General features: G+C 37.3%; 1 protein-coding gene across 4 annotated transcripts in view; it reads left to right on the top strand.

The window, feature by feature from the left end:
- KIAA0586 overlaps positions 1–20,875 on the top strand; it is a gene marked incomplete at both ends in the record, with an annotated part of 130,686 nt that overhangs the window by 66,769 nt on the left and 43,042 nt on the right. For 3 of the 4 annotated variants that reach the window (XM_080707299.1, XM_080707296.1, XM_080707298.1), the window contains 6 exons: positions 4,921–5,089; positions 6,084–6,306; positions 7,821–8,074; positions 9,891–9,967; positions 11,437–11,571; positions 14,460–14,643. In XM_080707299.1, the coding sequence (XP_080563425.1) occupies positions 4,921–5,089; positions 6,084–6,306; positions 7,821–8,074; positions 9,891–9,967; positions 11,437–11,571; positions 14,460–14,643 (1,042 nt within the window). The remainder of the gene's footprint in view (positions 1–4,920; positions 5,090–6,083; positions 6,307–7,820; positions 8,075–9,890; positions 9,968–11,436; positions 11,572–14,459; positions 14,644–20,875) is intronic. The other variant, XM_080707297.1, reaches the window with a different exon arrangement.

Here is a 20,875-nt window from a genome sequence, read left to right on the forward strand (position 1 = left end):
AAAGACTAAAGAGTAGGACTGGGGGTGTAGCTTGGAGGTACAATGCTCCTGGGTTCCATCCCCAGTACCACACACACACACAAAATACATCTTTGTATTTGCTATACATTATATATATAAAATCATTTGAAGTTGAGTGTGGTAGTGCATGCCTGTAATCTCAATACTTGGGAGGCTGAGACAGAAGGATAGCAGGTTCAAGGTCAACCTTAGTAACATAGTGAGACTCTCAACAACCTAGCAGATCTTGTTTCAAAACAAAAGTAAAAAGGGTTAGGAGTATAGCTAAGAAGTAGAATGCCTCTGGGCCAATCCCCACTACACCCACCAAAACAAACAAACAAACAAAAACTTTAAAGTTGTAGTTTCATGTAGTGTAAATATGGTTGGGGTTATGGTTTTCTCTATGTCAAATATTTTTATTTCTTTTCTGTCCATGTGTATGTACTTTCATGAAAAATATATACTTGTTAAAAATGTATACTTGTTAAAAAGCATAGAATTTGGAGTTGGTAAGACATTAGTTTAATTCCTCAGCTCTGTACTTCTGTCTTATCTATATAATAGAGATGGAATACTTAGAGTTTAAGTCACTATAGCTTTACCAAAATCTGCTTACTGAATATTGCGAGCCCTCCCCCCACTGATGGATTATTGTTTCTTATTTTCAGAATTGCCATGGATTTTCTTGGCCTGTTGACCTTTGTAATATAATTAGCCAAGTATATTTTAAAATTATTTTGGAGAGTTTATTTTTTATTTTTTTATTTTTGTTTTGGGGATGGAATCCAAGGAAGCTTTAATTTTGAGTTACATACATAGCCCTCTTTCTTTTCTTCTTTCTTCTTTTCTTCCTTTCTTTTTTTCTTTCTCTCTCATTCATTTTAGTTTTTATTGGGAAATGGGGTCTTGCTAAATTGCTTAGACTGGCTTCAAATCTGTGATCCTCCTGTCTCAGCATCCCAAGTAGTAGGATTACAGGCATGTGTCACCATACCTAGTTCATTTTATTTTTTATTTTATTTTATTTTATTTTATTTTATTTTATTTTATTTTTGGTGGTACTGGGGTTCCTGGAAGCCCTTCTACCTCTGGGCTATACTCCCAGACCTATTTTTTTTTTTTTTGAAACAGGGTCTCTTAAGCCAGCGTGGCTAGCTTTGAACCTGCGCGATCCTCCTGTCGCCGCCTCCCAAGCATGGGAATTACAAGCGTGCGCCACCACGCCCGGCCTTATTTTTTATTTTAAAATGGTATCTCACTGAGTTGCTGAGGCTAGCCTTGAACCTGTGATCCTCCTGTCTCAGCCTCTCAAGTACTAGGATTATGGGCTTGCACCACCATACCCAGCTGGTATTTTTGTTTGTTTTGAGATGGGATTATGCTTTTCCACCCAGGCTAGCCTCAAACTATTAAATTCTGGAGCTCAAGTGATTCTTTTGCCTCAGCCTCCCAAGTAGCTGGACTACACGTATATACTCCCATGCTTGACTATAGTTTTTGTAGTGCTAGGAATTGAACCCAGGGCCTCATGCATGTGATGCAGGCACTGTATTATTGAGGTACACATCCAGCCTTCCATAAAAAAATCTTAGGACTTTTGTGAAAATTAGTTTGATTTTGATTGACTTAATTTGGGAAGGATTAGCATCATTATGATACTGTTTCTTCTTAGTCATCATGTAAGGTTTTATGGAAGATTAAATGAGTGGTGTATATAAAGAAATTAATCTAGTATCTAGAACTTGGTGAACAGTCAGTAACTAATAGTTTTTCACCATCATTATCTATTACCAATACTAGAAAAATAACTCAGATCATCTCATGATGAATGACCAGTGGCATTATATTTGAAAACAGTGAACTCAAGAAAGGGAAAAAAAGTGTATATTTTCATTTTAAAATGAAAGTTAAGTTGGCATGATGGCTTGTGCTTGCAATCTCAGTACTTGTGAGGCTAAAACAGGAGGATCTCAGGTTCAAGGACAACCTTAGCAATGTAGCAAGATTCTCAGCAACCTAGCAAGATCCTGTTTCCAAACAAAAAAATTAAAAAGGTTGGGTATTGCTTTGAGGAAAATGCCCCTGGGTCCAATCCCCAGTATCAAAAATTAAAAGTAAGATAAAATAAAATGAAGGTTATGAATATGCTAATTATTGAGGTGCTATAAATTTCTATACAAGCATGCACCACCATACCTGACTTATAAAGGCTCTTTAGAATAATTAAAAAGCCGGTCACATGCTTGTAATCCCAGTACTTGGGAGGCTGAGACGGGAGGATCACAGGTATGAAGTCATCCTTGGTACCTTAGCGAGATCCTCTATAACTTAGTGAGACCCTGTTTCAAAGTAAAATAATAAAAAATCAGTCTGGGGGTGTAGCTCAGAGGTAGAGTGCCTCTGTATTCACTTCCCAGTGCAAAAAAAAAAAAAAAAAAGAAAGAAAGAAAAAAAGAGGCAAATAGTATGATGTTGTTTGTTTGCAGTTCTGGGATTGAACCTAGAGCCTTGTGCGAGCTAGGCAAGCACTCTACCACTGAGTTAAATCCTGATTTACATTTTATTTTGAGACAGGGGATTACTACATGTCAAAGTTGGCCTTGAATTTGCAATCCTCCTGCTTTAACCTCCCAAGTAACTAGGACTACAGGCCTGAACCACTGTACTCTGCTGCAAATAATGCATTTTGAAAATGAGTAAAGAACATGACAAATAATAAATCATCCATATACCTATAAGATTGTTACCAGGTACGGTGCCGCATGCCTGTAATCCTAGTACTTGGGAGACCCAGATAGGAAGATCACAGGTTTGAGGCCAGCCTGAGCAATTTAGTAAACCCTATTTCAAAATGAATGAATAAATAAATATATAAATGGTTGGGGGTATAACTCATAGGTAGAAGGCTCCTGGATTCAATCCCCAGCACCACATCACACACACACACACACACACACACACACACACACACACACACAAGAATGTCAACCTCACTGATAATAAGAAAATAATTCATAGATATTCCACTTTTACTAATCAGATTGGCAAAACTTTAAGAATTTGAAAATGCTGTTGTTTAACAAACTTTGGGGAAACGGGTATTCCATATCTTCTGGTGGTAGGTAGTGTAAATAGTACAGTCCTAAAGAAGGACATTTGGCAATAGCTATTCAAGTGAAAAGCACAGCTCTTTCACTAGTGAGAGACAACATCCAACCTTTCCCTTACTGTGACTGACTAATCTCACTTGGCATAGTGTTCTCCAGTTTCATCCATTTTCCTGCAAATGACATGATTTTGTTCTCCTTTATGGCTGAGTAGAATTCCATTGTGAGTACATCCCATAATTTTTTAATCCATTCATCTGTTGATGGACATCTAGACTGGTTCCATAATTTGGCTATTATGAATTATGTTGCTATAAACATAGATATATACTGAGTATTATGTGCATGTATGTCGCTATCACTTTGGACTTCATCATGATATATGATTACAAGTACACCAATAAAAAAAAACAGTGAAAAGGACAGCTCCTTTTTTTTGTTTTGCTTGTTTTGTTTTAGTGGTACTTGGGATTTATTTATTTATTTATTTATTTATTTATTTATTGTGGTACTGGGGTTTCTGGAAACCCTTTACCTCCGGGATAAACTCCCAGACCTATTTTTTATATATATTTTTTATTTGGAAACAGGGTCTCTTAAGCCAGCGCAGCTGGCTTCAAACCTGCGCGATCCTCCTGTCTCTGCCTCCCAATCGCGGGGATTACAAGCGTGCGCCACCACGCCTGGCGGTACTTGGGATTTAACCCAAGTACATTCCACCTCTGAGCTACATCCCTTACCCCTATTTTTTTTTTTTTTTTTGAAACAGGGTCTCACTAAGTTGCTGAGGGCCTTAAGATTGCTGAGGTTGGCCTCAAACCTGTGATTCTCCTGTCTCAGCCTCCATGTGCTGGGATTACAGGTGTGCACACTACATCTGGCTAAAACACAGCTTTTTAATCAAGCAGTACCAAATCTGGAAATTTTCTCCAGAGATGAATATATGTATACAGTATACATGAAATGACTTAAGTCAAGATTATTTGATAATTCTGAGGAAGGAAACTAGGTAAAAGGACACAGGAGACTTAATTTTCACTACAATCCTTTTGTACTTTAATTTTGAACCATTTGAACTATTACCTATTCAACGAGTTAATGTTAAAATATTCCCTTTTTTGCCGGCTGTGATGGCTCACGCTTGTAATCCCAGCATTCTGTGGGCAGAGACAGGAGGATCACGGTTCTTGGACAGCCTCAGCTACTTAGTAAAGCCCTTTTCAACTCAGTGAGACCCTGTTTCAAAAATAAAAAGATGAAAAAATAGGGCTGGGGTGTAGCTCAGAGGTACAGTGCCCCTGGGTTCCATCCCCGATACCACAAAAATAAATAAATAAATTAATTAATTCCCTATTTCCTTCCCTAGTACCTTCTAGCTCTATGTTGTTCCCTCTCACCCCCTCCCCCACTTTTTCTTACCTTTTTACTTATGCTGTTCCTCTGTGCTAAGATTGATTTTTGTGCCAGTTAACATGATTCCTCCCATTGCATGGCTTGCCCAATAGATTTGTAGTGGAGTTTGATCTTTAGTTACATCTGTCCAATCTTCCTCTCTGTGTTAAAAGAGGGTGCCTTAGGTTTCTTTGGGGCCCACTTCAGAGGCAGAGTTGTTTCAATTGCCAGAGGCTTTCTGGAGGCCAGTCTTAACACTGGCAGCTGGATATTTAAGAGCCAGTGCATTTAGGCTCCTTTTTGTTATTTTACCCATCTTTTCAATTCTATATGGTCTATTAGTGAGCTCATTTTTTTACTTCATATCATTTTATTTGATTATAAACACCATTTGTCTTGTTTTCCTACTTTATTTTAGGCAAGAGTATGTACCCCAGTGGCTACTCCACAGCCTACTCCTCCTCCCTCCCCTTCGTTACCTTCATCTTTCACTAAGGAGCGTGTATTAGTGAAAACTCCAGATTCTTCTCCCTGTGGCTCAGATCATGATGTGGATCTTTCTGTGAAGGAAATAGTTGCTGAAAAAGGTAGAAATCTTATTTTCTAGCACTCACTTTCAATTTTATCCATTATGAAGTAAAATTTGATAATTTTTTGGTTTCATTTTTGGTACTGGGGATCGAACTCGGAGTTCTACCTCTGAGCTACACCCCCAGCCCTGTTTTACTTTTTATTTTGAAGCAGAGTCTTACTAAGTTGCTGAGCATCTCACAAAATTGCCAAGACTGGCCTTGAACCTGTGACCCTCCTGCCTCAGCCTCCCAAGTACTGAGATTATAGGTATACATCACCCATTCTCTGGCTTCAGGATTTTTTTATAGCATGCTGTATAGGTGGTGTATACTTGTTGCTTACTTGATTTTAGTAAATAATTTTGTGAGAAAACTAAGTAATTGGTTTCTTGTTCATTTTATGTTGCTAAAACTAAATACCACAGACCGGGTAATTTATAAAGAAAAGAAATTTATTTCTTACAATTCTGGAGTTTTGGAAGTTCAAGATGGGGGGCTGTATCTCGTAAGGGCCTGCCTGCTGCATCATGGCAGAAGCATTACATGATGGTGAGAGAGCAGGACCCTGCAAGCTTGGGTCTCTTCCTATAATAAGCCCACTAATTCCATCATGGGTTCTCTCCTTCATGTCCTCACCTAACTTTAACTAGCTCCCAAAGGGCCTACCTTTAGATATTAACATATGGATTTACAGATTAAGTTTCTAATATGTGTGCTTTTAGGGGACACATTAAAACCATAACATCACTTCTTAAGGTACATAATCTAATAGATGTTTATACTATTTTACATGTATGGTAGTATTAAAAATGTCTTTTCATTTTTTTGTACTAAATTAATTTAGAGATTCTTTCATTAACAGATATCACCATTATTATTGTTGTTATTATTGTCACTATTTGTATGCCAAAATGTTAAGTGCAGTATGAAGAAACATATCTTGCCTTATGTGGAGTCATTTACTAACTTTTCTTTCTTTTTCTTTTTTTTTCCAAAAAAAACTCTTTAGGAAATGACATTCCTGCTGTCACACTTGTTAATACTCCAACAGTTACTCCTGCTACCTCACCTCCTCCCGTAGCAGCTCTTACCCCAACTTTGTCAGAGATTTCCATCAATAAATTGAAGATATCAAGCCCAGATCTTTCTAAGCCATGGGGGGATGGAGACCTGCCACTGGATGAAGAGAATCCTAATTCTCTTCAAGAGGAGCTTCTTCAACCTAGAGCAATGTAAATAAGAACATAGAGTCTTCCTGTAGCTGAGGGGTTTGATTCTAAGATTTTCCTTCCATTGCCAAAATTTGCACATACCCAGCTCTCTTATATAAAATAGCATAGCATTTACATATAATCTGTACACATCTGCCCATATGCTTTATATCATCTGTAGGTTATTACCTAATTCAATGTAAGTGCTATGTAAATACTTATTATATTGTATTGTTTAGGGAATAATGGCAAGTAAAGACTCGTTTCCCCATCCCCCAAATATTTTCTTTCTGTGGTCAGTTGAATCCTGAATGGGGAACCTATGAATATTCACAGAGGGCTGACACTGTATTCACTTTTTTTTTTTTTTTTTTTTTTTTTTGGTGGTACTAGGGTTCCTGGAAATCATTCTACCTCCAGGCTACACTCCCAGACCTATTTTATACTTTTTATTTGGAAACAGGGTCTCTTAAGCCAGTGAGGCTGGCTTCGAACCTGCACGATCCTTCTGTCTCTGCCTCCCAAGCACGGGGATTACAAGCGTGCGCCACCACGCCCAGCCCTGTATTCACTTTTAATGACTACATTCCAACTTATTTGATATATACGATCCACTGAATACATAAAAATGAAAAGCTTTATAAGCCAGGTGTGGTGGCACATGCTTGTAATCCCAGTGCTTGGGAGGCTGAGGCAGGAGGATCACACAGATTCAAAGCCAGCCACAGGTACTTAATAAGGCTCTCAGCAACTTAGTGAGACCCTGTTTCCAAAGAATATAAAGTATAAAATAGGTCTGGGAGTATAGCCCAGAGGTAGAAAAGCCCCTGGGTTCCATCCCCAATACAATAAATAAATAAATAAATAAATAAATAGCAAAGTTTTAATAAGCCATAAATATATTTAAAAAGAGCTTTATAGGTTTTAGTTTTTAAAATATTTTATCAATTTATTTATACCTTCACTTATATTTATAAAGGTTTGAAACATTATAATAAAGACTTATCAGATTGTTAATAACAGAAAATGATTTCTCTCTAGTATGGATTATCATTTACTATGATCAGTTAACTTTTTTTTATGGTACTGGGGGAAATTTAACCCAGGGAATCTACCTCTGAACTATACTAACAAACCCTTTTTCTAATTTTTTGCTTTGAAATAAGGTCTTGCTAGTGTGCTGAGATTCTCAGTACGTTGTGGAGTCTGTTCTCAAACCTGCTATCCTTTTGCCTCAGCCTCCCAGCTTCTGGGATTACAAACATGGGCCACCACACCCAGCTGATCAGTTACCTTTGATATTACTATGTATTCCATGTAGATTTGTTTTGTGCCTAGAAGAACCTTCAAGATGGCCTATGATTAAAGCATAAAAATGATTTTAGACAAATGTATCTTGTTAATTATATTAGTATAGATCATAGAAATACTTTGCCAAGAGAAATAGTACCTTTGAATCTGTTTTTTATATAAGAATGAACATATGCCTTCATTCAGTGACCTAGTAAGTTCAAAATATGTCTTTATTATTTTAGTGTAATGTCTGTGGCTAAAGATGAAGACCCTGAGAGTATGGATTTCCCTGCTCAGCCTGCACCTCCAGAGCCAGTTCCCTCTGCACCATTTCCTGTGGGCACCAAGGCCTCGTCCCCCTTACAGATGCCAAGTTCTGGTTCATCAACACTGGAGAGTACTTTGAGCATCACTGCCACAGAAACTGAAACTTTAGATAGGCCTATTTCTGAAGGAGAGGTTTTATTTACCTATGGTCCAAAGTTGGCTCCCAAGAGTAAGTAATAGATTACTAGATTTCACTGGTTAAATTATGATAACTCCTCTAGTAAGACTTTTATGTTTGAAGTTTCAAGATTTAACATGGTATAGTAGAAAGAATAGGGACTCTGTAAAAATTTGCTAACTTTTCTGGGCTTTAATTTTAGAAGAGAAAATCTCCCTCATAATCCTTTCCTTTAGATTTAATATCATTAAACTGGGCATGGTGGCACATGCTTATAATCCCAGTGATTGGAAGGCTGAGACAAGGTTCACAGGTTCACAACCAGCCTCAGCAACTTAGTGAGGTCCTCTGTAACTTACTGAGACCCTTTTTCAAAATAAAATAATATAATCAGGCCGACCGTATAGCTCTGAGGTAGAATGCCCCTGGATTTAATCTCTAGTACTGCCAAAAAAAGAATATCATAAATAATTTAAACTATATCCTTCCAGTCTATTTTTGTCTATGTATATATAGATACATAAATGCATACATGTATATATTTACCTTTAAAATATCATTATGCATATTATTGTGAAACTTGAATTTTTAACTCAAGAACATATTGTAAACATCTTTTAATACCAATATACATAGGTCTGTGTCCTTTATTTTAGTTGTGCAGTCTTTTAAAACAATGCTTTGTCAGACATGGTGGTGCATGCTTGTAATCCCAGTACTTGAGAATCTGAAACAGGAGGATCATAGGTTTGAGGCCAGCCTCAGCAACTTAGCAAGATCCTGTTTGAAAATAAAAAATAAAGTAGGCCTGAGGGTATAGAATGCCTTTGGGTTCAGTCCCCAGTCAAAAAAAAAAAAAAAAAAAAAGAAAACAATGCCTTAGAGTCGAGGGCATTTACATTGTTTTTCATATTTCCAGACTACACACAATTATCCATATATATATATATATGTATATATATATGTGTGTGTGTGTGTGTGTGTGTGTGTGTGTGTGTGTGTGTGTGTATGGGGGAGTACGCTTATATGTATGTGTGGGGATTGAACCTAGGAACCCTCTACAGGCTTCTTTAACAGCTCTTTTTATAATTGGTAAATTGCCGAGGCTGACCTCAAATTTGTACTCCAATTTCAGCTTCCTAAATTACTGAGATTATAAGCATGAGCCACTGCAAGTGGAATTGCTGAATCAGAGTGTATACACATACACACACACACACACACAAATACATACATATATACATACATACATACATACATACATACATACATACCTATATAAATACATTAATCTATTTTGTGGTACTAAGAATTAAACCTGGAACATTCTTTCTCTGAACTATTTCCCAGCTCTGTTTTATTTTTTACTTTGTAACAAGGCCTTACTAAGTTACCAAGCTATGTCCTTGAACCTGTGATCCTTCTGTCTCAGCCTCTTTCAAGTACTGGGATTACAAGCATGCACCACTGTGCCTCCTCCAGAGTAGATACCTTTAAAATAGCAGTGTTGCCAACATGCTCTCTGGAAAGATTAATCAGCTGTAGTTTTAAATTTAATAGTCAGTTTTTAATTGTATGAACAATATATAGAAGTACTAATTTCTCCATTTTATAGCTACAGTGCTGCTTATAGTTCTACAGTTCTTTCTAATTTCTGACAGGTTAGTAGGTGAAACAAAAATTTCCTTTGTTATTAACTGTACTGACTGTTTAATGGAAATGGAGTAGTTTGTAAATTACTTGTTTATGGATTTTTCCAATATTTGTATTGCAGTATAAGTTTAAATGTAATGTTTTATGACTTTCTAGTTAGATTATTTACTACATTTGTGTATCTTTTCCTAAAGTGTTACATTTTAATTTCTAGTTTTAGGAGATGGAGGACTATGTATGACAAACTTAAATGATACTTTATCCAGCACTCTGCGTGATGCTCTTGAAATGGTAAGGAATGATTAATGATTGATTTCTGACAGGAAGAATGTCTTGATGAACTTGTTGACATTGATCAGGTTTTTTCTTAATTATTTGAGTTGTAGACACAAACTTTAATAAAATATTATTTATGAAGGAATTTGGGGTTTCTTGCACATTTCACTATATAATATCATAATTGTAAGAATGAAAAGAAAGTTATTAACTTCTGTGGCTCCAATAGTTGAAAAGTATGCAATTAATGTAATATTAGGTAAAGAAATTTATCTCAGTGAAAATTGTCACCTAGATGAGTTGTATTTACAATATTTTGAGCTATTTTAACCAACTCTCTTATAATGCATTTGTTATTTTTCCCTAACCATGATTAAGTTTTTGTGCTCATAAATATTTAACTTTAATGGCTTGAGAAGAAAAACTTAAATAGAATCTAGGGATACTTATCCTTTCCAGTTGTTATCTAACTCTATAGAAGAAAAACTGACATATGAGTCAATTTGAGTATATCATAGTTTACATATATATGTACATGTAGTATATGCTACTGGAAATTTTCTTTTGAAAAAACTGTTGATGAATGGAAATTATTACATTGTACACATTTTCAAGTAACTGTTGTTATTGTTGCTTTTTTTTGTGGTACTGGGGATGGAACCCAGGGGCATTCTACATCAGAGCTGCATCCCCAGCCCTATTTTTTTATTCTTTATTTTGAAACTGGGTCTCACTGAGTTGCAAAGGGCCTAAGTGACTGAGGCTGTTCTCGAACCACGATCCTCAGGTCTCAGCTTCCCAAATGCTGGAATTACAAGTGTGCGTCACCACGCCCAGCCATTGTTGCTATTTTTAAAGATATAATTTTACAAAGGAGTAAGGAAATATTCAAGAAGGTTTTTTTTGTGTGTGTGGTACTGGGGGTGTAACCCAGAGGCTTTCTACCTCTGGGTTATACTCCCAGACCTATTTCATATTAAATTTGGAAACAGGGTCTCACTGAGTTGCTGAGAGCCTCATTAAGTAGCTGAGGCTGGCTTCAAACCTGTGCGATCCTCCTGTTTCAGCCTCCCAAACACGGGGATTACAAGCGTGCGCCACCACTCCTGGCTCAAGAAGTTTTTTGATAAGATTTTATTTCAACAGTTATTTTCTTTCTTTCCTTTCTTTCTCTCTCTTTCTTTCTTTCTTTCTCTCTTTCTTTCTTTCTTTCTTTCTTTCTTTCTTTCTTTCCTTCCTTCCTTCTTTCTTTTGTGGTACTGGTGATGGGATCCAGGGGAATTCTACATCTGAACTATACTTTCAGCCCGATTTTATTCTTTTATTTTGAAACAGGATCTCATTAAGTTATGGAGGGCCTCACTAAATTGCTGAGGCTGGCCACAAACCTGTGATCCTCCTGTCTCATAAAAATCATAATTTTTAAAAATACAATTTTTTGATAAAGAGTTTTGATGTATTAATTATCCTTATGTTTCTTTTAGGAAGATGATCCTCTCAGTGAAGGACAAGTGATTAGGATGCCGCATAAAAAATTTCATACGGATGAAGTTCTTTCTCTTCTTACGAAGCAAAACCAGGAATTACTAGCTTCCCAGCAAGCATTCTATCAGTCAGAGGTACTTTCTAACCTTAATACTTTTCTTGGTTAGATACAAATAAAGGAAAAAGTGAAAATATTCTCACTTTAAATTTTTTTTTTTTTTTTTTGTGGTACTGGGGTTCTTGGAAACCCTTCTACTTCCTCTTGGAAACCCTTCTACTTCCTCTTGGAAACCCTTCTACTTCCGGGCTATACTCCCAGACCCACTTTTGTATTTTTATTTGGAAACAGGGTCTCTTAAGCCAGCACGGCTGGCTTCGAACCTGCGCGATCCTCCTGTCTCCGCCTCCCAAGCGTGGGGATTACAAGTGTGCGCCACCACGCCAGGCCTTATAGTCTCACTTTTAATTAAGTCAGGCTTATATTTTAGTCACTCAGAAGTCAGTGTTGTAGCAACTTTAATCCAGAATCACAGAACTGTAGAATTTTGTAACTGAAAATAACTTAGACCATTTGTTCTAACCCTTTTGTTCTTCAGTGAAAAAACTGGAGCTCTTTAAAATGATTTCTGAGAGCCAGACATGGTGGTGCACACTTGTAATCCCAGCATTCGGGAGGCCGAGAACGGAGGATCGTGGTTCTCAGACAGCCTCAGCTACTTAGGCCCTCTGCAACTCAGTGAGATCCTGAGTCAAAATAAAGAATAAAAAATTGGGGCCCGGCGTGGTGGCGCATGCTTGTAATCCCCGCGCTTGGGAGGCAGAAACAGGAGGATCTCGCAGGTTCGAAGCCAGCCGCACGTGCTGGCTTAGGAGACCCTGTTTCCAAATATAAAATGTAAAAATAGGTCTGGGAGTGTAGCCCGGAGGTAGAAGGGCTTCCAGGAACCCCAGTGCCACCAAAAAATAAAAAAAATAAAAATAAAAATAAAAAATTGGGTAGGGGGTGTAGCTCAGAGGTCAAATGCCTCAGGGTTCCATCCCCAGACCCGCATTAAAAAAAAAAAAAGATTTCTGAGAATCATTCACTCATTCTGCTATATGCCACACACAACAACCTTGGAAAAATACAAAGATGAATGAGATATAACCCTTTCTTTAAGCAGTAATATATGTACTGTGAAATATTCCTAATTAATCTCTGGATAAAATGTCTGCCATCATTCTAAACATTACCCAAGAGTCTCCAAGGGATATATTAATTTTAAAGCATTATTTTTTCAGTTTAAGGAATATTGAATCAATTAATATTACTAAGTAAGAGTCAGGTTAAAGGAATAAGGGGAGATAGAGATATATAGAAAAAAATTAGGGCAACTGTCAAGAATCTTGAGTATTGAACTAAGAAATTTAGATTTGATTTTATAGTAAGTAGAATCATCATAAATATTGGTTGAAATGAAACCGGTTTTAAATGAGAAACACGGGGGCTGGGGATATAGCTCAGTGGCAGATTGTTTACTTAGCATGCATGTAGCCCTGTGTTTAATCCCTAACACTGCCAAAAAAAGGAGGAGAGGAAGAAGAGGAGGAGGAGGAGGAGGAGGAGGAGGAGAAAATGTGGACACATTTAGAATTTACATTCAGTTTTTATTAGCAAACCTATTAATTAGAATATTTACAAATCAGCTGAGCCTGGTGGTACAGGCCTATAATCCTAGAACTTGGGAGTCTAAAACAGGAGAATCATAGATTCATGGCCAGCCTCAACAACTTAATGAGACCCTGCTTCAAAATAAAAGAATAAAATCAGGCTGGGGGTGTAGCTTAGATGTAGAATGCTCTTGGGTTTCATCCCCAGTACCACAAAAAGTAAAATAAATAAAATATAATTGGGCCAGAGGTGTAGCTCAGAATACCCCTGGTAACACACACACACACACACACACACACACACACACACACACACACACACACGAATATCTACAAGTCTCAAAATGTATCAGTGATTAGGATATGTAATTTTCAATACAGAAAAAAAGACAACCTTTTTAGTTTTTCATTTTTTTTCACATATATGACAAAGAAATACATTGTACTTTCCCAAGGGAAAGAACTTTATTAAGCATGAGGAAAGTGGTTTTCTTTAATCTGTGTACTTATAAAAATTATAATTATTTCTTTATGCTATTTAAAGTATATTATTCTCATAATTATTTAATTATAGAGTTCATACTGACAGCTTTAGGCAATTTTAATTCATGAAATGAGAGATACATTTTAAGCCTGAGACAGGAGGATCGTGGTTCATGGACAGCCTTAGCTACTTAGTGAGGCCCTTTGCAGCTCAGTGAGACCTTGTTTCAAAATAAAGAATAAATCCAGGTGTGGCAGTACAGGCTTGTAATCCCCATGCTTGGGAGACAGAGACAGGAGGATTGCGCTGGTTCGAAGCCAGCCTTGCTGGTTTAAGAGACCCTGTTTCCAAATAAAAATATAAAATAGGTCTGGGAGTGTAGCCCGGAGTGTAGAAGGGTTTCCAGGAACCCCAGTACCACAAAAACAAAAAGAAAGAAAGAAAGAAAGGAAAGAAAGGAAGGAAGGAAGGAAGGAAGGAAGGAAGGAAGGAAGGAAGGAAGGAAGGAGAGAAGAAGGAAAGAAAGAGAAAGAAAGAAAGAAAGAAAGAAAGAAAGAAAGAAAGAAAGAAAGAAAGAAAGCAAGCAAGCAAGCGCTGGTGGTGTAGCTTGGAGGTAGAATGCCCTGGGTTCCATCACCAGTACCAGGGGAAAAAAAACCCACAGTGGTTAAATTCATAAAAAATAAGATATTAAAACAAAGCCTGTCATTTGATGCCTTACTCATCTAACTCTTTAGACTTATTTTTTCATGTAATGTGTATGTAACATAGCACTTTCTGAAATACCTTTCAAATATTTGAGTGGTATGGATTATGATATTCAACAAGTATTTTGTTTTGATTTGAATTGATTATAATGGTTTTAACAGTTGTTTTTCATTTTTAAAGGACTTTGAAAACAGCGTTGGTGAGCTTAGTGAAGGACAAAGACCCAGGATGACAGCAGCAACAGCAGCAGAGACCATCCTGAGGGGACAGTCTCTAATAATGCCCCAACCTGTTGCTAATGCAGAGTTTGTGGATCAGCAACATGATCCTAAGCCATTATTTCAGCAATTTGACACAGTTTCAGGTACACACCAAAATGCTGTTTCTTGATATGTCATGTATTAAGATATGTGTTTCCAGTCATATTTTCTTTGTACACTTTCCATGATTAATGCTATTTTTATATTAATCTGTAGTACTATTCCTATTATGAATTGAGAAAGTATAACTTTTCAGATGGAGACTGGAAAAATTTCTTTGTTAAAGATATAATTTTTTTATTGGTATATTATGGTCATATTCTTTTTTTTTTTTTTTTTTTTTTTTTCCGTGGTACTGGGGTTCCTGGAAACCCTTCAACCTCCGGGCTACACTCCCAGACCTATTTTATACTTTTATTTGGAAACAGGGTCTCTTAAGCCAGCGTGGCTGGCTTTAAACCTGCGATCCTCCTGTCTCTGCCTCTCAAGCGCAGGATTACAAGCATGCGCCACCACGCCCGGCTAGTGGTCATATTCTTAAATGGGGGGTACAAGATGGTAGAGGCACACATGCACACATCACACATTTAGCCCTTCCCCAGTTTCCCCTATTCCTTCCCCTTTCCCTCCTTCTCATGTTTGGCTTAGTGACTTTGATATGTTTGTGAATGTACATCATATATATTAGGAAATTCCCTCTTCCCCTCTCCCATCACCTCCGGTTAGGCCTCCTCATTTGCTCATCTGTGGTTCATTCTCCTTCGGCTACAGTATCTTCTATGACCCATTTTCTCCCTAGCTTCCACATAATAGGGAGAACATCCAATTTCTTATGTTTTGTGACTGACTAATCTCACTTAGCATAATGTCCTCTATTTCTATCCATTCCCTTGTAAATGATGTAATTTTTTCTTCTTCATGGCTGAGTAAAATTTCTTTGTGTATATATCCCATAGTTTTGTAATACATTCATCTGTTGATGAACATCTTGGCTGGTTCCATAGTTTGGCAATGGTAAATTGTGTGGCTATGAACATAGAGACACATGCATTAGTTTGGTAGTTTGGTTTCCATTCTTTTGGGTAGATACCCAGAAGTAGTATTGCTGGATCATATGGTAGGTTCATTCCCATTATTCTGAGGATCCTCCATACTGTTTTCCAAAGTGGTTGCACTAATTTAAAATCTTACCAACAATGTATGAGAGTTCCCACTTCTCCACATCCTCGCCAGCATTTGTTGTTGTTTGTGGGGTTTTTTTTATTATTATTATTATTATTATTTTTGGTGGTATTGGGGTTCCTGGAAACCCTTCTACCTCTGGGCTACACTCCCAGACCTATTTTATAATTTTTTTTTGTTTGGAAACAGGGTCTGTTAAGCCAGTGAGGCTGACTTTGAACCTGCGAGATCCTCCTGTCTCTGCCTCCCAAGCACGGGGATTACAAGCGTGTGCCACCACGCCCGGGCTTGTTTGTGTTTTTAATGATTGCCATTCTAGTGGGAGGGTATAATTTTTTCTATGAGATATGTAGTGATATTTTCCCAAATGTGATTCATGCTTCATGTTGGTAGCACGTACTATTGGGTGGCACATGAAATAATTTTGGTAATATATGTACATACACTTAAAATTTTTAATATGAATGCATTTATTTTAGTATATACTAAAAAAAATAACTATCTCATCAAAATTGACTTACCAGATCTTATTTGGGCAAAGTTCAATTAAACAATACTTCCAGAATATACTCTCTACACTTTGTGATTTTCTGACTAGTGCTTAATGCACTCCAGACTCATTTGGAAAGTTTAACTAACAGACCTTCTGCTCTTTGGGAATAAGGATAAAATATATTACTGATCACTAGCATATATTTTTCGTTATCTATGGTAGTTATATTCTATAGTCCCCATGAACATTCTAGCAAACACTGATTCATTACTCCTACAAGAAATTCATTTAGGTTCCTGCAAGCCTCTTATCACAATATTATTAGTTGATGAATATGTAATCTAGTTTCTGTTTGAAGTCATCTTATTCAATATATATTGTAGATTCACTAATATTGAAGTCACAACCAAGAGAACTATAATTCATACCTGAGGATAGCTTATCTAGCACACAATTTTTCCACAAGGCACATCACAATCTTCCTGTGCTTAAGAACACTAGACCATGCATCAGTATTTTTATTTTTATTTTTTGTGGTACTGGGGATTAAATCCAGGTGGATTCTGCCTCTTAGCTACACCCCAAGGATTTTATTTTTTATTTTGAAACAAAGTCTCACTAAATTGTGGAAACTTTCACTAAATTATGTTGCTGGGGCTGGCCACAGACCTATGATACTCTGTTCTTAGTATCCCAAGTACTGGGATTATAGGTATATGCCATCATGCCCAGCTCCCATATGGCTGAGGGAAGGAGCATTCTCTCTCGCTCGTGCGCGCATCCTCTCTCTCTCTCTCTCTCTCTCTCTCTCTCTCTCTCTCTCTCTCTCTCTCTCTCTCTTCTCTCTCTTCTCTCTCTCTCTCTCTCTCTCTCTCACACACACACACACACACACACACACACACAGTTCTTGTTATAGTATGATAATAATAAGAAGGTCCGGTGTCTACCTGTTTAACTTCAGGGAAAGTTCATTTTGGGCAATTCAAGTTTTTCCTTCTGTACATGTCTACAGTGACCACACAGCTATTGTGAAAATCAGTTTTAAAGAGGTTACAAATTAATTTTAATGAGTTAGTAAATGCAAAAGTTGCAAATAATGGAGCCTAGTTGTATTTTTGCTCCTGATTTTTTCATGCCCATTGTTGCATTCTCCCAAGTGAAAATAATCCTCTGTAGGTGGGCAAATTAGCCAGAAATCACAATTGAGAGAAATTCAAAACTGAATTTTTTTGTGGGAATAAATGCAAATATTGGCATTGTTTCTCATTTTGTGCCTTTGGTGAGAATATTACATGTTTTGCATTCTTTCAAATCAGTAGATTTCAAATGGCTTAAAATGTATAGCTAGCCAACAATGCAGGTTGCAGTTAAACAGAATTGACACTAGATGGCTCTCACAGATCACTTTACCTAGGTGCTTGAGAGGAACTAGGTACTTGTTAAATTATTATAGAATAAAATCCATAAAAATACAGCCTATCCAGTCTTTATATATCTCTGGTAGCACCCAGAAGACTATCTATAGTATATGTAGTTTATACTACCGTGATCCTCCTGTCTCAGCCTCCTAAATACTACGATTACAAGTGTGCACCACCACACCCGGCGTAGTACAGTGCAGTTTTAGTAATAGGTACATTTACATTGTATTTATTTAATTTAATTAGAAAAAATAATATGGCATAATGTAAGATTGACTATATACATGCATATAGATTTTATATATATTATAGACACAAATATATACGTACATACATATGGCAGTATAACAAAGTGACAACATTTGGGCTTTTATAATTTCAGAACTAGGTTTGAGTTACAACTCTGTCTTAGGTCAGGTAACTTAATTCAGGTCCTTGAATCCACATTCTTCATCTATCAAGAGGGGATATTGGTTGTTGATTTTCTGTTGCTGTAGAACATCCTCCCAAATTGTAGCAGCTGAATGCAGCTAACATTTATTATCTCATTTAACTGAAAGTCATGAATCTAGTAGTGGCTTAGCTGAGTGTTTCTCAGCATCTCTCCTGAGGTTGCAGTTGAATGATTGGCTGGGATTAAGGTCACCTGAAGGCTTGACTAGGGTTAGAGGATTCAATCCAAAGATCCCTTCCCCTTCCCCTTCCCCTTCCCCTTCCCCTTCCCCTTCCCTTTCCCCTTCCCCTTCCCCTTCCCCTTCCCCTTCCCCTTCCCCTTCCCCTTCCCTTCCTTCCTTCCTTCCTTCCTTCCTTCCTTCCTTCCTTCCTTCCTTCCCTGTACTGGGGATGGAACCCAGGGGCATTCTACGTCTGAAGTATACCTTGAGTCCTATTTTTACTCTTTATTTGGAAACACTGAGTTGCAGAGGGCCTCACAAAGTAGTAGCTGAGGCTATCCTTGAAATGAGATCCTCTGGTCCCAGCCTCCCGAATGCTGGGATTATAAGTGCGTGCCACCACGCCTGGCTCTCTACCACTAATTTTATTCCTGCGACTTTTAGGTTGGGTTGAGTAACAAAATAATACAGAATCAGCTGTGAAGGATTGTTTTGAGGATCCCCAAAATGTAAGCTGGTACTTTGGGCAAATTGTGAGGACCCTGGGATATAATATCAACTATAGCTCTTCATTTATTCAGAAAACCTGTATTAAAGGCATACTGTCTATTATATAAGCACTAAATTAGCCACTTGAGATTCAGAGATGATAGACATCTGATTTTAAGAAAGCTTATAAATGAATGTGGGAGAAATAAAAGATGTAACAATTATAACATTGTGTGATTAGTACAACACCACAGACTGCTGTGCGAGTGCAGAGGAGGAACGCAGCACACATGTGAAGGCATAGAGATTTCCTACAGAGCCAACATGGAATTGAATCTTTTTTGTGTGTGTGTGGTCCTGGGGATTGAACTCAAGCATTCTGCCTCTGAGCTAGCCCTACTTTTTATTCTTTATTTTGAAACGGGGTCTTACTAAGTTGCAGAGTATCTCGGGGCTGGCAGAGAGAATTTGTGATCCTCTTATCTCAGCCTCCCAAGTGCTGGTATTACGAGCATGCACCATGCCCAGTAGAATTGAATCTTAAAGAAATTGGCCAAATGATAAATTCTAAGAATATTCTGGTTTTTTTCATTTACTTTTTTGTCCTTGTTGCAGTGCTGGGGGATTGAACCCAGGACCTAGCTTAGGCTGGGCAAACACTGCATCATTGAGGTGCATCTCATCCCCACTTATTCATTTAGGAGACATTTTCATTTGACTGCCTGCTATTTTTTGTGCTAGGTGCTAGGAACATGTAATCTTGTAAGGTCCTGTCTATGAATTATCATAGTTTTTGTAAAGAAGGCATAACTTGCATTTTATAGAATGGTATAAATGTCAGTTGTAGCTGGAAAAGGCATTCAGGATAGACCTCATAGAAGAGGGGAGTCTTTTTTTTTTTTTTTTTGGTGGTACTGGGGTTTTCTGGAAGCCCTTCTACCTCCGGGCTACACTCCCAGACCTATTTTTTGTATTTTTATTTGGAAACAGGGTCTCTTAAGCCAGCGCGGCTGACCTTGAACCTGGCGATCCTCCTGTCTTCGCCTCCCAAGCGTGGGGATTACAAGCATGCGCCACCACACCCGGCAAGAGGGGAGTCTTACCAAAGTGAATCCTGAAAGATGAATAGATGCTTTTTAGTGTGATAAAGAAGGAGGAGCTTTCTAGTGCTTTGTAAATGAGTTAGAGCTTAGGCTCATTATATTAGGTACTAATAACAGAAGTAAGCAGAAACCAAGTCATGAAAAGCCCTGCATGATATATCAAGGGTTTTTTTTTTTACTCTGAAAATGATAGATTCCTTTGTGCACAAAATGGAAAATAATGTCAATCTTATTTTGTGTTTCATTCCTTAGAAAAATTTAGTCTTTGATTTCTACCAGTTCTGAATATTGTATGATATTCACAAATCCACTAAGAATTATAAGTAAATGAGTGATGTGATCATATTACCTTTTATTTAGTAAGAATGTCTGAGTTGCAATGTGAAAGATAGAGACTGGAGGCAAAGAGACTGATTAACTAAAAGGAAAAGTCTAAGAAGTTCCTAGGTTTTAGGCTAGAATGATTGGATAGATGGTTCCTGTTCACCATGAGAATGAGAATATGGAGGAAAGACAGAATTAGGAGGAAACAGGATGGGTAGGGTTTATATATGTTGAATTTGAGGTGCCCATAAGCTTCCTACAAGTGAAAATATCTATTAGACAAGCCAGACAAAAAAATAACTACTTGACTGGTAATTTCAGGTGAACTTAGTCTTCTCTGATAGTCTACTGTGGTTGCTTTTTTATTACAGTAGGATCCTAGAAAAGTGGGAATTCAAGTTACGATAATTTTTTTTTTTTTTTTTTTTTTTTTTTTTTTGCGAGTCTGGGGATGGAACCCAGAGGCATTTGACCTCCAAGCTACACCCCCTGCCCATTTTTTTTACATATGGTGTATATGATTGCCATTATTTTACAACTTGAGATCATATCAGGTACTCTTGTCTGCATGTTTTTACCTAATAAAATTCCATAGATTACTTCAGGCCACCTATTATTTCTTAAATTCACTCTTTTTAATGATTCTATAAAATTCCATGATATGGATTTGATATTTATTACTCTTTCTACCCACTATTAACAATGCT

This window comes from Muscardinus avellanarius (assembly GCF_963383645.1).
Source record: "Muscardinus avellanarius genome assembly, chromosome: 12".
NCBI lineage: Eukaryota > Metazoa > Chordata > Mammalia > Rodentia > Gliridae > Muscardinus > Muscardinus avellanarius.